The sequence below is a fragment of the Meriones unguiculatus genome, chromosome 4, assembly GCF_030254825.1.
Source record: "Meriones unguiculatus strain TT.TT164.6M chromosome 4, Bangor_MerUng_6.1, whole genome shotgun sequence".
Lineage (NCBI taxonomy): Eukaryota > Metazoa > Chordata > Mammalia > Rodentia > Muridae > Meriones > Meriones unguiculatus.
This window is the reverse complement of record NC_083352.1, coordinates 8,400,941-8,414,335: the sequence shown is the minus strand read 5'-3', so window position 1 is coordinate 8,414,335 and position 13,395 is coordinate 8,400,941. Positions and strand designations below refer to the sequence as shown.

The 13,395-nt window shown below is 52.0% G+C and overlaps 1 protein-coding gene across 1 annotated transcript in view; it reads left to right on the top strand.

Annotated features, from left to right (window-relative positions):
* The first annotated feature begins 1,712 nt into the window (after window positions 1-1,712).
* Window positions 1,713-13,395, top strand: part of Gas6 (growth arrest specific 6) — a 30,262-nt gene continuing 18,579 nt past the window's right edge. The window contains exons 1-3 of the mRNA XM_021653031.2: window positions 1,713-1,977; window positions 2,196-2,362; window positions 12,124-12,148. Of these exons, the coding sequence (XP_021508706.1) occupies window positions 1,899-1,977; window positions 2,196-2,362; window positions 12,124-12,148 (271 nt within the window). The 5' untranslated portion in view covers window positions 1,713-1,898. The remainder of the gene's footprint in view (window positions 1,978-2,195; window positions 2,363-12,123; window positions 12,149-13,395) is intronic.

Here is a 13,395-nt window from a genome sequence, read left to right as displayed (position 1 = left end):
GTTTGTTGTTTGTTTGTGTGCTCCATTGAAGTGCCCTCCTGTCATCAGTCTTCCACTGACCCCCACATTCGCTTCCAGGAGGTGAGTGCATTTTATTAAACCAGATGTCTCTACAATGGGAGGCATCTTTACTGGGATGCTTACAAGATAGAATGGGGATGAGGGGGAGACTAAGATCCAGGCTAAAAGGAGCCAGAGGACCTGGATGACTCCATCTAGTGCTGGCTTCTGGTCATCTGAGTCGTGGCCACACGCTAGAGGCTGAAGAAGCCTCCTCTCGGGGGTGGTGGGAATACCTGGAAACTGCACCTCCAAACTTCTGCAGGCGGCAGCTGCAGGTCATGTGCAGGAGCCTGTGAACTTCTTGACTTCCAGCCGTGGCCCTGGCTTAGAACCCTAGCAAATGGTGGGCAGAGCTCCACTTGGCTTGCAGTGGGTGTTCCTGTGCAGGGATTCATGGAGATCCAACTATGTTTTTGAAACCAGTGTTTCTTCTTCTAAGAAAGAAAGAAAGAAAGAAAGAAAGAAAGAAGTATTTCTTTGTTATGTACACAGTGTTCTGCCTTGAATATAGGTCTAGTTGACCAGAAATGGGCACCATATCTCGTTATGGAAGGTTATGAGCCACCATGTGGTTGCTGGGAATTGAACTCAGGACCTTTGGAAGAACAGTGCTCTTAACCTCTGAGCCATCTCTCCAGTCTCCCCCACCCCAGTGTTTCTTCTTAAGAAAGAACAGAAAGTTAATACGGCAAATATTCTTCCCAAGTGTCTGGTGTTTGCAGGGCTGACGAAGCACTGGGAAATTTGGGGTGCTCTCTGGCTTCTGAAGCATTTGGTTCGGTTTCCTGGGAGTGCTGTGATCCTGGCTTGGAACCAGGCACGGATGGCTTATCTCCTTAATTTTTAATTGCCTTTCAAGATTATTCCCATGACATTAATTTCCCTGGAATTACCATATCTGTCAACTCCACCTTAAAATGAACGACCTTAAAGAAGATCTGCCAGGAATGACCTGTTTTGCACTCAGGCAGAAAGGGGTGACTTCCCTACCCTTTTCTATCAGTATGTTGAGGTAAGGGTGTCTGGGGGCAGCTTGCCTCTTGGGGTTTGGGGGGGCTACTGCATATCTCATCAAGGGCTCTCTCTCTCTCTCTCTCTCTCTCTCTCGCTATCCCCCACCCCAGCGCGTGCGCGCGCGTGTGTGTGTGTGTGTGTGTGTGTGTGTGCGCGCGTGTGCGCGCGTACGTGTGCCTTTGACCTTGCAAAGTGTTCTGAGACAAGAGCCAGGAAGCTTTGGTCCTGGAGAGCACACAAAGCTGCTTTCATCCTGTGGTGCGGAAATGAGATTACAGAGGGAATAACATTATCTTGCACTGTGGACCCCCATGCCACTGGGTGTGGCCTCAGTTGTTATTTCTTGAGTGGATTTTAAACCTTTTTTTTTTAATGTACCCAAGAATGACGATTTCAGAAACCATGTCAGCAGAGGAGGGTAGTAAACAGTCAAATTGCCAGGAAGATTGGCCAGGAAGCCAGATCTTGTTCTCCTTTCATTTTACTGCATTCTGGGTCACGATGGCAGAGAAATTTTGAAGATACTGGAGTCGAACCAGTCAGCGGCCCTGCCTCACCCAGTTCGGCCCCGCCCCCGAAGGCCCCGCCCCCAAGGCCCAGGCCCCACCCCACCCCACCCGCCCTCACCCGCTGCCTCCTTCTCGGCCCAGAACCGCAGCGAGCGCCGGGTGCGTCGCTGCCGCCGCCGGGATGTGACCTTCACCGCCGCCTGGCCAGGATGACCGGAGCCCCCGTCCCGCGGCGTCCGCGGCTCGCCTCAGCCTCCCGGGTGCTCTGACCGCACGCTCACGGCTGCCCGGCTACCCGGCCCGGGCCTCGCCATGCCGCCGCCGCCCGGGCCCGCCGCCGCCCTGGGCACTGCGTTTCTGCTGCTCCTGCTGGCCTCCGAGTCTTCGCACAGTGAGTACCTTGGAGGGGGGCGCCGGGCCTGCACCCCACCCCAGCATCCCGGTGCCGGCTATCCCGACACCTTGGCATCCTGGCCCCGGACCCCTGGGCTCTAGGCGTTATGGACCGGAGCATCCCAGACACGCGGGCGTCGTGGTCCCGGGAAGCCCCGACCCCAGACGGCCCACCCCGAGCGGGTGCAGGTTGACTGCGGACCCTTCTTTCCGCAGCCGTGCTGCTGCGGGCGCGCGAGGCGGCGCAGTTCCTGCGGCCCAGGCAGCGCCGCGCCTACCAAGTCTTCGAGGAGGCCAAGCAGGGCCACCTGGAACGGGAGTGCGTGGAGGAGGTGTGCAGCAAGGAGGAGGCCAGAGAGGTGTTCGAGAACGACCCCGAGACGGTGAGTGGGCGCCGAGCTCTCAGGGCGGGGCCTGCGCGTCCCAGAACCCGGAGTTCGGGGTGCCCCGACTCCTGACTCCCACCCTGCGGTCCGGGGGACCCGGGGACTGTGGCACCCCAGACACCCTTGCTGCAGCGCGTCGCCGCAGCGCGCACGCCAGAACTCTCAGACACTGAGCTTTGTGCCCACCCCTGTGCACTTCTCCATTCTTGAACCCCAGCTCCCCAGGTGACCCCAGGTCCGCTTCTTTTCGGGGGCAGGAGGCGTGTCCTTGAGGGAGGTCCGCCGGGGCCCCGTCAGTAAACCGAGGGGAGCCCCTCGAAGGCAGGTTCAAACTGAACCTCCCCCCACCCCCGAAATGAAAGGCACCCATGGGAAAGAAACGCAGTGATTTGAAACTCAAAGGCGTCCTCAGGTTGTCTGCTCCCCTAAAATCGGATCGGAGGTGAGGGGTGGAGCTCCTCTTTGGTCTTCCTCCAGGGGGACCCAGGGTTCTCCTGAAAGAGGAATTGAAAGATCTTAAGGCTGGAATTGCTTGCAGCAGCAGGTCCAAAAATACGATGGCTGGAATTGTGCAAAGAACACGCGTATGGGAGGGTGGGGAGGAGCGTGGGGAAGGGCCGGCACCTGCCTCTGCAAGGGCTGTGCTGGCCCAGGACAACCTTCTATTAATAATGTCCTAGGGGAGTGGGGCAGGCGTACAGCCAGCTGCAGCCAGCAGCCCATGTGTGCACAGTCTCCACAGAAGGTGAATGTGGCGCTGTGGAGGAACACCCCGGAGCAGGGAGTGCCTGCGGTTAAGATCTGGACTCTAAGCACGCGGGCCTCCCGAGTGCTGCGGAGGGCCTCCCCCGTCACCTGACAGATTGGTACGATTTCACAGTTTGGGGTTCCGCCGGCATGTCCCCCTCAAAGAATTCTTCTGGGATGAAATAAGGGTCATGCGATGAAAGGATGGATCTGCGTGACCTGCCTGGGCCTTTGCTTTGACTTGCGTCTAATCGGCTGACTGGACAATCCCTGTCAAAGCTGCTTTTCTGATACCGGTGACAAAGCTGTCGAGTGTCACCATAGCTGTTTTGGCACTGTTACTCAGTGGAAGCCAAGATCAGGTGACAAGCTGTGCCCCCCCACCCCACCCATGGTACTGCCCGAGGCATAAACAGCAGTATAGGGCAGATGGCTGAGTTTTTTATACCCTTGCTGGTTTCCTGTTTTGATGATAATCCCTCTCGACCTATGAGTCCAGCTACTGACAAGTCTAGGGCAGGGCTCCCTGTCCTTGGCCACCTGAGCTGTGGACTCAGGTAGCTGGTTCTTCGTGTTACAACTCCACCCTCCCACGGAGCTTTCTCCGAGCATTCAGAGTGTGGACAGGGCTTGTGGTGACAGGAGTGGAGAGCAAGGAGGCCACCGCCCAGCCATGGATTCCCGCCCCTCTGCAGCCTGCCTGCCAGGGCAGACAGGCCCAAGCTGGCCCCTCCTGGCTGCCTGGACATGGAGCTGTTCTTCCTTGAGTCGGATCCCTCTGCTCTTAATTGCTTGTATGTTTTAATTATAATTTTATTTGCAAAGGTGTGAGGTGAAGACATGAAAAAGAGTAATGCACTAGTACCCTGTCTCCTCAGAACAACTTCTCTCCAGGCAGTGGGAGGGTTTTCCATTTCTATCTGCATTCGGGTGAGACTCCAGGTTACAGTGCAGGGAAGGGCAGTCCCCTCTGGTCCTGTCACAACCTGCCTCCATCAGGACTTGGTAGACAGCTGTTCCCATTAGAGCCACCTAGAACTCTCCTCTCTGAAGCCCTTACACCTCAACAGGTGTATTTTTCTCTCATGAGTCGGCTCAGATGCTTGGCCTGTGCCTCTGGCAGGCAGAATGGGAACTGTTAGCCCTGGTGTGGACCTGCACCTCACATCCTTCCACAGAGTTGCAAATCAAAGCTCTTTCTTGGCTGCTACCAACTTGATCAGGCTAATAGTCACTTCTCTCCTGTTGCCATGACCCTGTGGGATGAGGGGGGGGAAACCTCAGGAAACGGTGGGGCTGTGGTGCTCTGGAGACCTGGTGTTCACCTGCAGGGATTTTTGGCTGGAGCCTCCCCGACTCCATTCCCTGGAGACCTAAGGCCTGGACCAGTGGCCCTGCGAGTACCAATCACCATCATGAAAAGCTAAGAAAAGGCTAACTCAGTTTTCCTGGACCGTGAGATGGTCTAGAAGGAGCACAACTTGGGGTTCCCTGCAGCATTGTATGTGAGAGAGAGAAGCTGGTCTGCAGATCACCCTGCAGACCAGATTTTCACAATGGTCCTAGGGAAGCCTCACAGGCCAGGCAGGACCCTCACAAAGGGGCTGATCTTGTCAGTGAAATTTTAGGGCAGAGGGGTCAGGTGGGGGAATCCCAAAGACCTAGGTTCAGCCACCTGTGCGACTGTACCCATAGAGACCAGAGATGGCGAAAAGAGTGGACAGCTCAAGGGGTCCAGTGGCTTCAGGGTTGGCTTTGGGGTGCTGACATGAGCTTTAGGTGTAAACAGGAACTGGGGCGTGGGGTGCATAGTTAAGCAAGGTCCAGCAAGTGAGGTCTGGTTGATGCTGTCTCTTCTGGTTCTGCAAAGCGTTTGGAAGAAGTCTTTATTCCTTGTGATGGGGGCAAGGTGGTCCTCCGGAGTGCAGCCCCCTTCATAATTGTTCTCAGTGACTTCTGAGATTGTTGTTCCTCAAACCCTCTAACTTCCGTTGGGGATCTGGGACAATGTTGACCTTCATATTCTCTTATCTTTGTGCAGTCAACCTTGAGATGGGCCTGTGTCTCCAGTTTTATGTAGATGGTGCTTGAGCGATTAGCATGCCTGTGTGCAGAAATGAGCGAGTGACCTAAAATAAAGCAGAGTGAAGGTACCAGGTCACCCTCCAAGCCTCTCGCAGGCTTGAATGAGAAGTCAGTGTGTTCTAGTAAAAGTTCTCGGTGCTGGTTAAAATCCTATCGTGTGCTCCCTGCTGTGTAGACTTAGAGTGTTGGGGTGGACGGGCCTCCTGTGCCTCTGAGTGGTGTCCTGGCCAATTGGAGCTAACACGCACCTCACACCTGTGGCTCCTTCTCCTTGCTGTTCTTTCCCAGGGCCCTGGGGGAGGAGAGAATGAGAATGTGGTCCTGCCCTCCATACTGGGTGGGCCTAGCCAGCTGTAACCATGGGGTGGGGGTGGGGGTGTTTTCTCACTGTGTATGGAAAGAGCCTGGCTCTTTCTGTTCAGTTAGGATTTCTTCTGACCCTGGGAGGGAAAGTGCTAGATCCCGGCCCTCCAGTGAGCAGAGGGCGCTTCATCGACACTGGTAACTTCTTTCTCCTGGGAGGGAGTGCACACATTTCCTGTGTGCCTCCACCCACATTCCTCAGTGGCTACAGCTCTGGCCACTTGCAATCACTCTGTCCCTTCTCTCCCCCACAGCATCTCTGTTATCTGGCTCCCCTTTTCATTGTATCCCTTTTTCTTGTTACTGTCCCTTCCGGGCACTTTGTCCTCATTGGCTGGGTTCCCTGTCCCAGTAGCTAACTCAGAGAGGCCCTGGGGTTGTGGCTGTGCCCCAGGTGAGGTCCTTCTGCAGTCTCTTCAGGAATTTACCTAATCCTTTAGGGCTGTGTCTCTAGGTTAGGCCTCTAGAGGTTTGCCTCTAGCTTTGCCTCTAGAGGTTCCTAATCAAGAAGTTAATACCAGCTGGGGCCTGTGCCCCATACTTTGAACCTTACCTACAGGCAGGAAAGAGTCAGGCCTAGCTGCTGATTGGCACCTTGTTTTTATTTAAGATACAAAGCTCAGGACTGCAAGATTCATAGTGGGCTGGCTGACTGCAGGAACTGAACGGGAGAGCCCTCCTTCCCCAACTGTCTCTTCTCTTTCAATAGCTCCACCTTATTCTGTCTGTCCCAGGTACAGTGGCCCTTCGCTGCTGCTGCTGGTGGGCTCTCATAGGACTTTGGGGTACTGTTAGTTCTAAGGGTCCGAGACTTAGGTGACCATGTTTAAACCCTGTCTACCCACTGTGGACATTTTTTTTTTCTGAGATGATGGGCATTCCAAGGACAGCTTGGGGAAGGCCAGGCTCAGGGCAGGTGTCCTGCCACTCCTGTTTCCTCTTAGACCGTTATACAACAGGACTGGAGGCTGTTTGGGGAAGGGAGTATAAAAGGAAGTGCCGTAGTGTGTTTATTAATTCTAAAAGGCTTTTCTAACCTGGCTAGCTCCCAAATAATTGAGACAGAGACCTATAAATTTACTTAACAAGCTTAAGTACAATAACTAAGCAAGGATGATTTATACTGATATTCTAAGCTAGTCTGGCTACCTCCCAGCCACCTTCCCCAAGTTACTCTACAATATTCGTCCTGTCTGGGCTGGATCTGCCCATCAGGCCATTCTCTCTCTCTCTCTCTCTCTCTCTCTCTCTCTCTCTCTCTCTCTCTCTATCTCTCTCTCTCTCTCCATCTCTCCATCTTCTCCCTTTTTTCTTCATTCCCCCTCATGGTGTCTGGGAACTGAAGCCCCGCCTACCTTTCTTCTGCCCAATGACAGGCTGTCCAGTTTTTCTTTATCAACCAATCAGAGATAATTGTGGAACAAAGTTTACACAACATTGTTTAGTCCAGATCTTGGGGCCCAGATTTTAGCATCTGAATACACAGAGCACCCACCCCCAATAAGGAAGGGGTGTTTTTAACAGGAAGAGACCTTCTGAGACTTGGAATTTGAGCTTTTTTGCAGGGAAGGGATATCCAGAAGAAATACTCTGCCTTAACACATGCCCCCAACGCATGTGTACACACACACATAAGCACACATTCCTATGCCCACATAGACACACTGTACCCACAGGATATACATACACACCTGAGTGCACACTCATACACTCTCTTGGCTCCTCTCCAAATTCTCCCTCTCCAAGCCTCCTCCTCCCTCCCCTATTTCTTCCTAACTTTTGCTTCTACGGGCCTTGAGTATGGGGTATTGCTGTCTAGGGACACCAAGCAATAGACAAACTGCCTATCACTCTTCAGAGCTGGCATAGGCTTGAGTCTGGCAAATGGGTCAGGAGTCAGGACCTAGGGTCCTGGAGGACACAAGCAGTGTGCCCTGGCTATGGATGCTATGGTGCTCTGGATGACACTGCAGGCACCTACAGGGGCAAAGGTGTTTGGAAAATATCCTTCAGGAAACAGGCTAATGGAAGAGTTCCACAGTCAGAACTGGGACCACAGCAAACCCAACCCTCTTATGTTACTCAGCCAGTGGCCCTTGGCCATGTCCCATACTTCCTCCGTGCACAGGGACTAGATGTGCTCAGACGGAAGCTACAGTGGCTTTCACCTCCTGTCTGAGGCTTAGAGACCAGGCTTGGAAGCCTCTATCTTCTGTTAGCCACATTATGCCAGCACCTTCTCTGCACATGTTTTGGCGTTGACCTTGACAGAATACAAAGTGGTTTTTTGTGTTTGCAAAGGGTTTTTATAGGAGCTGGTTTGTAGGAAGCTGAAAACATCAGTTGTTTTCCTCTGAGCTGCATGGACATGAGGTACATGCAGAGCAACGGGCACCAGAGTCTGCTTCAATGTTCATGCTTGTGGTAATGAAATCCACGTTGCCACATGATCCCTCAAACCTGCTGTGGACCTAGCTTTGAGAGGATCTCACAAAGCATACCTCTGGACCCAGGCTCTGTCCTCAGAGAGGGATTAGCTTGCAGCTCCTGCCTCAGTGGGCCCAAAAACCCCTACGTGAGCCCTTTGCTCTTCAAGGATGGTCACAAACTGTCTGAAAGGCTTACAGGGCCAGCACCTCTGTAGAATTGCTTAGTTCTACCCTCAGAAGCTTAGGGGGTCTCCCTCAGAATTTGGAAGCTCTCCCCTACAACTGTGCCTTCCTGTCCCTCCTTAGAATGTTCTCCAAACTCAGGTGAACCATACTGCTTACACCTTCACACCTTAATGCTCTGCGTTCAGAGCTGGTGAGGTAGAACCTGTGTTCATTCCACACTTAGCATCCAATGCTCAGAGCTCACTGGGAACTCGCATTCCTTGAAGCCTGTCTATGGGAGCAGCACTCCAGAGGCCTACTGATGGTCTACGGGAATGAACATTTATGGGGCCCATGTATGGGTATGAGCATTCTGTAGGGCCTGATGCTCTCTGAGGAAGCGAGTTGTGTGAGGGCCTGTCTGTGAGGTCCATGTATGATTAGAAGTCAAAAACGAGGATGCTGTATAACATGCTCCCTTCCCATGAAAAAGCCAGAAGTAGGCCTGAAGGCCCAGATTTTAGTTCACTGCCTTGTTTCTGCTAGGCAGAGATGTCTTGGCCTCGCAGAGTCCGAGAGGACTTGTAAATGCAGGTGAGAATGCTGTTCGACAGGTGGCAGCTGTTGTGTAAACCGGAGCCCTTTCAGCTGTGTGGCATGGGTGGCAGTTGGCATGTCCTTTTTGCAAGTATAAAAAGTGCTGTTAGTTCAGCCCGATTTGGGCTCAGATGGTTCTCCATCTTGATAATGGCGTCCAGCACTGTCCTCCCATGTGGGTGTTGTCTGCCCCTGGAGCATGTACTGCCTTGGGACTTAGTCTAATCAGGCAGCCACCAAAGCTATCCAACTGCAGCCTGGCTGATGAGGCCCTCCAAGGAGGTCAGGGAGGATGATTGACAGCTAGAAGCCATGGGCTGGATCCTGCCTGGTCCTATGCAGGGGCACAGGGAGATCAGTTCTGAGCTACGTCACTCTTGGGAAGCTTCAGAGGCCACTGGGTCCTTCTGAGCTGGGTGTCACAGTTGCTGCATCCTTCCAGGAGGAAAGCTGCCCTGGTACTGGCCTGGAGCCTGACCTCCAGCAGCGCTGTTAGGGACTATGGGCAGTGCTCTCTTACCTTTGGTCCCTCTGTGTGGAGAGCTGTGAGAGGCCCTTCCTGGTCATGTAAACAGCGCATGAACCCCTCCTCACACCTTCTGGCTGTGTCCACACCCTTGGCTCTGTGACATGGAAGGTATTTTGTCATCTAAGTTCCTTCCTGATAGTCTTTCTAAAACTGTAGAAAAGCGCCCCATCACTCCCTACCCATGGGGACCTTACTCCAGCCTGCTGCACCTGTGTTAGCTCCAGTCTCGCCCACACAGCCCCTCACCAGCCAGAGAAAGGTGAGCGAAGACAAGCATTGTAGATGGAGTTGGTTCTCTGTGGCAGCCTTGGTGGCACTGGGCCTGTCTGGCTGCCTGTGGCTCCCAACATTCCTGAACAGGCGTCTAGTCATCCTGCCATTGGGCCAGAACAGCCAGAGGCTAGTATACACTTGTGTTTGGTGTGGGGATGCAGAGACAGAAATGAGCCCTATACCTCAGCCAGAAAACTTGTTTACCAGGATAATGTATGCAAACCAGTGACAGGGGACACCTCAAGTCTGTGCTGAGTGGGTCTATGTCAGCTTGACTCGTGCTAGAGCCATCTGAGAGCAGGGACCCTCAGTTGAGAAAATGCCCTCATTAGATCAGGCCAAAGGCATGCCTGTAGGCCATTTTCTTCATTAGTGTCTGATGTGGGAGGGCCCAGCCCAGTGTAGGTGGTCCTGGGCTGGGCTGGTGGTCCTAGGTTCTATAAGAAAGCAGGCAAAGCAAGCCACGAGGAACAAGCCAGTAAGCAGCACCCTCTATGGCCTCTGCTCCTGCCTCCAGGTTCCTGCCCTGTTTGAGTTCCTGTCCTGACTTCCCTCAGTGATGGACTATGATCTGGATGTGCAAGCCAAATAAACCTTTTCTTTCCCAACTTGCTTTTAGTCATGGCATTTCATTGCAGCAGTAGAAATCCTGACTAAGACAGAAGTTGGTACCAGGATAGTGGGGTGTTGCTGTGACAGACCTACTGTGTGCTCTGGGGAGGACTGTGGAAGAACTTTGGAATTTTGGACTAGAAAATACTCTGGGTGTTGAGATCCCAGTAAACTGTTCTGTAGGAGCTTGGAAGATAAGAACGTTGAGTACAATGCAGACTACAGAGGCCTGGCTTGTGAGGTTACAGAGGGGAGTTGAAGGGCTCTATTGGGGCCGTTTGTTATTTTCAACTAAGAGTCTGTGTGTGGTTCTGGTTAGCTGGGACTGAAGAATCAGCTGTGATTAACAAGATACTGGGGTACTCCATGCTGGTCAGCTGGAGCTGAGAAATTAGCGGTGATTGAGAAGAAACCAGCATCACTGAGGTGAAATCATGGAAGTGTTTCCTGAGAGTCATCACACAGAAGCTGTGTTTCAGACATGGCCAGCGTTGTACCTTGCACTGGCAGCTGAACTTGGTGGTGTAGGAGCCACCCAGGTGGTGCTGGTTTTGACGGTGTGAAGAGGTCATGGGGAGCAGCTGAGGCTTGAAAATGTGTAGCAGAGTTAGTGTTCCTGAAGTGACCCCAGGAGAGGCTGTTGGTGAAAATGCAGCCCAGTTGCAGAGGAAAAATGCCAGCATTTTAGAGATGCCAGTACCATGGGATTATCACCAAGAACATCAACAGCAGCGGAGTGGAGCCAGCCTGAGCCTGGAAGACAAACTATGTGTGCTGCAGAGGTCAGAGCTGGAGAAGTGACCTAAGACCCTCAGAGGAGCCCACAGTTGACATATTTCAAACTTTTTTTTTTTAAGAGTCTGGATATTTTTAAGGGACTAAACTTTTAATGTCTTTAAATGAATGAGAAAGAAAATGTTGTGACTTAATGTTGATGTTTCTGTGTGTCAGGTTGATAAGAGGTCAGTTGTACTGAATAACTTTGCCATTTTGAGCTAAAGTTATCTGAGGGAAAGGAGCTGCAATTAAAAAAAAGATGCATGCATAAGATCAGGCTGCATGGCATTTTTTTAATTGCCTGATTGGTGAGAAAGGGCCCAGCCATTGTGGGTGGTTCCATCCCTGGGCTTAGGTGTTATAAGAGAGCAGCTGAGCAAGCCACAGGTAACAAGCCTGTAAGCAGCGCCCCTCCGGGTTCCTGCCCTGCTTTGGAGTTCCTATTCTGACTTCAGTGGCGAACAGTGACGTGAAAGTGTAAACCAAAAAAGCCCCTTCCCTCTGGGCTGGTGAGATGGCTCAGAGGTTAAGAACATTCGCTGTTCTTCTGAAGGTCCTGAGTTCAATTCCCAGCAACCACATGGTGGCTCACAACCATCTAAAGCAAGATCTGGTGCCCTCTTCTGGTGCACAGGCACACATACAGGCAGAATGCTGTATCACTAATACATGCATACGTACATAAATAAACCCTTTCCTCTCCAACTTGCTTTTGGCCCTGGTGTTTCCTCACTGCAATAGAAACCCTGACCGAAACAACTCCATGTCCTTGAGCTAAAGCTGAGTTCTTACCAGGAAACGTGGGAGGAGGCACCCTCTGCTGAGCTGTCAACGGTGACTGCACAGTCATGCTCTGCAGTCACCCTGCAGTAGCTGAGTCAGCAGGGGCCTCCTGTCCCTGCTTCTCTCAAAGTCACCCTCTGAATGGAGCTGCCAAGCAGCCCTACCTTTGCAAGATTCTTGCTTCAGTGTTCCTGTCTCCAGGCTTGATTACACAGACTCCTTTCTTAAAAAATTATAATTTATTCATTCTGTATCCCGGCTGTAGCCCCCTTCCTCATCTCCTTCCTGTCCCACCCTCCCTTACTCTTCCCCTCATGCCCCTCCCCCAGTCCACTGAGTCCTTTCTAAAAGGTCCCATGCTGTGCCAGTTAAACGTTGCCTTTCTTTTCTTTCCACAGGACTATTTCTACCCAAGATACCTAGGTAAGTTAAAGTTGATACCATAGTTTCATTCTCATACAGGCATAGTGTCTGTTTTGTGTTGGGAAAATCCCGTTACCATGTTACTTCTGGGGGCAGGAAGCTGTGAGGCTAGAGCTCTCAAGAGCACTCGGGTCAAAATGAGTGTGTTTTGTTTTGGTTTGTTTAGTTTTTTTATACTGTCATTGTATTCCAAGTTGCCTGAGTCTCAAACTAATACTGCTGCCTACAGATATCTTTGGTTGGTTCCAGGCCCTGCCCACGTCTGGAAGTAGGGTTAACTGAGTGTCCTCAAGCTTCCTGGTCTCAGGACTCTGTACTTCTGAGAATATTGAGGATCTCACCACCACTACCCACCCTCCCCAATAAATTTTTATTTTGCTTGTATGTGGTATTTTTATTGATATTTGCTCTACTCTCAGTTAAAACTTAGAACCTTGTAGAAGGTTTTTATATAGTTTGATGGACAGGAATACACACATACCCTCAGCCATTGGAGAGAGCACATAGTGGCATGGAAAATATCAATAAGCTCTTTTGTGTTTGTTTGTTTGCTTACTTGCCTGTCTCCCTATGTATTTTCTCTGTGTAGCCCTGGCTGTCCTGGAACTCACTCTGTAGACCAGGCTGGCCTCAAACTCAGACACCCACCTGCGTCTGCCTCTGGGTGCTGGGATTAAAGGCTTGCACTGCCACCGCCGCCACCACCGCCACCACCACCACCACCACCACCGCCACCACCACCACCACCCTGCTCCCATACACCCTTACAAGGAAAACAAAAAAAAAATTAGTATTCTAGTCTAGAGGACAGCCACTTTGCTCCTGTAAGAAGCCCTAAATTTCCCTGTGAGTGCTGTTTGTACTTTGGATGTATACTGCTTGTAAGAAGGGCATATTCTTGGTCTTTGGACTTGTTAACACTTCTTTGGGTCAGATGCTGGCCTTCTGTTCTAGGACCCCCTGCTTGTAATCTGTATCTGGCCACAGCACAGGGGATGGGTGACTAGCCTGCTGTGGCTCTCCAGGTTGAAGTAGCAGAATAGACAGACGGACATACGGTCCGGCTGGGACCCACGGAGTTCTGCAAGGCAAAGACTACTACCCAGAACCTCAGTGTATTTATTAGGTTTGACACAGGGGAGGGGTTAGCTAGTCTCAGGCCGAGGTCTCTGTGGGTGGGCAATATCAGGTTGTGGAGATAGGGGAGGAAGAAGCCACAGCTGCCAGTCTCTGCCCACACGGATCAG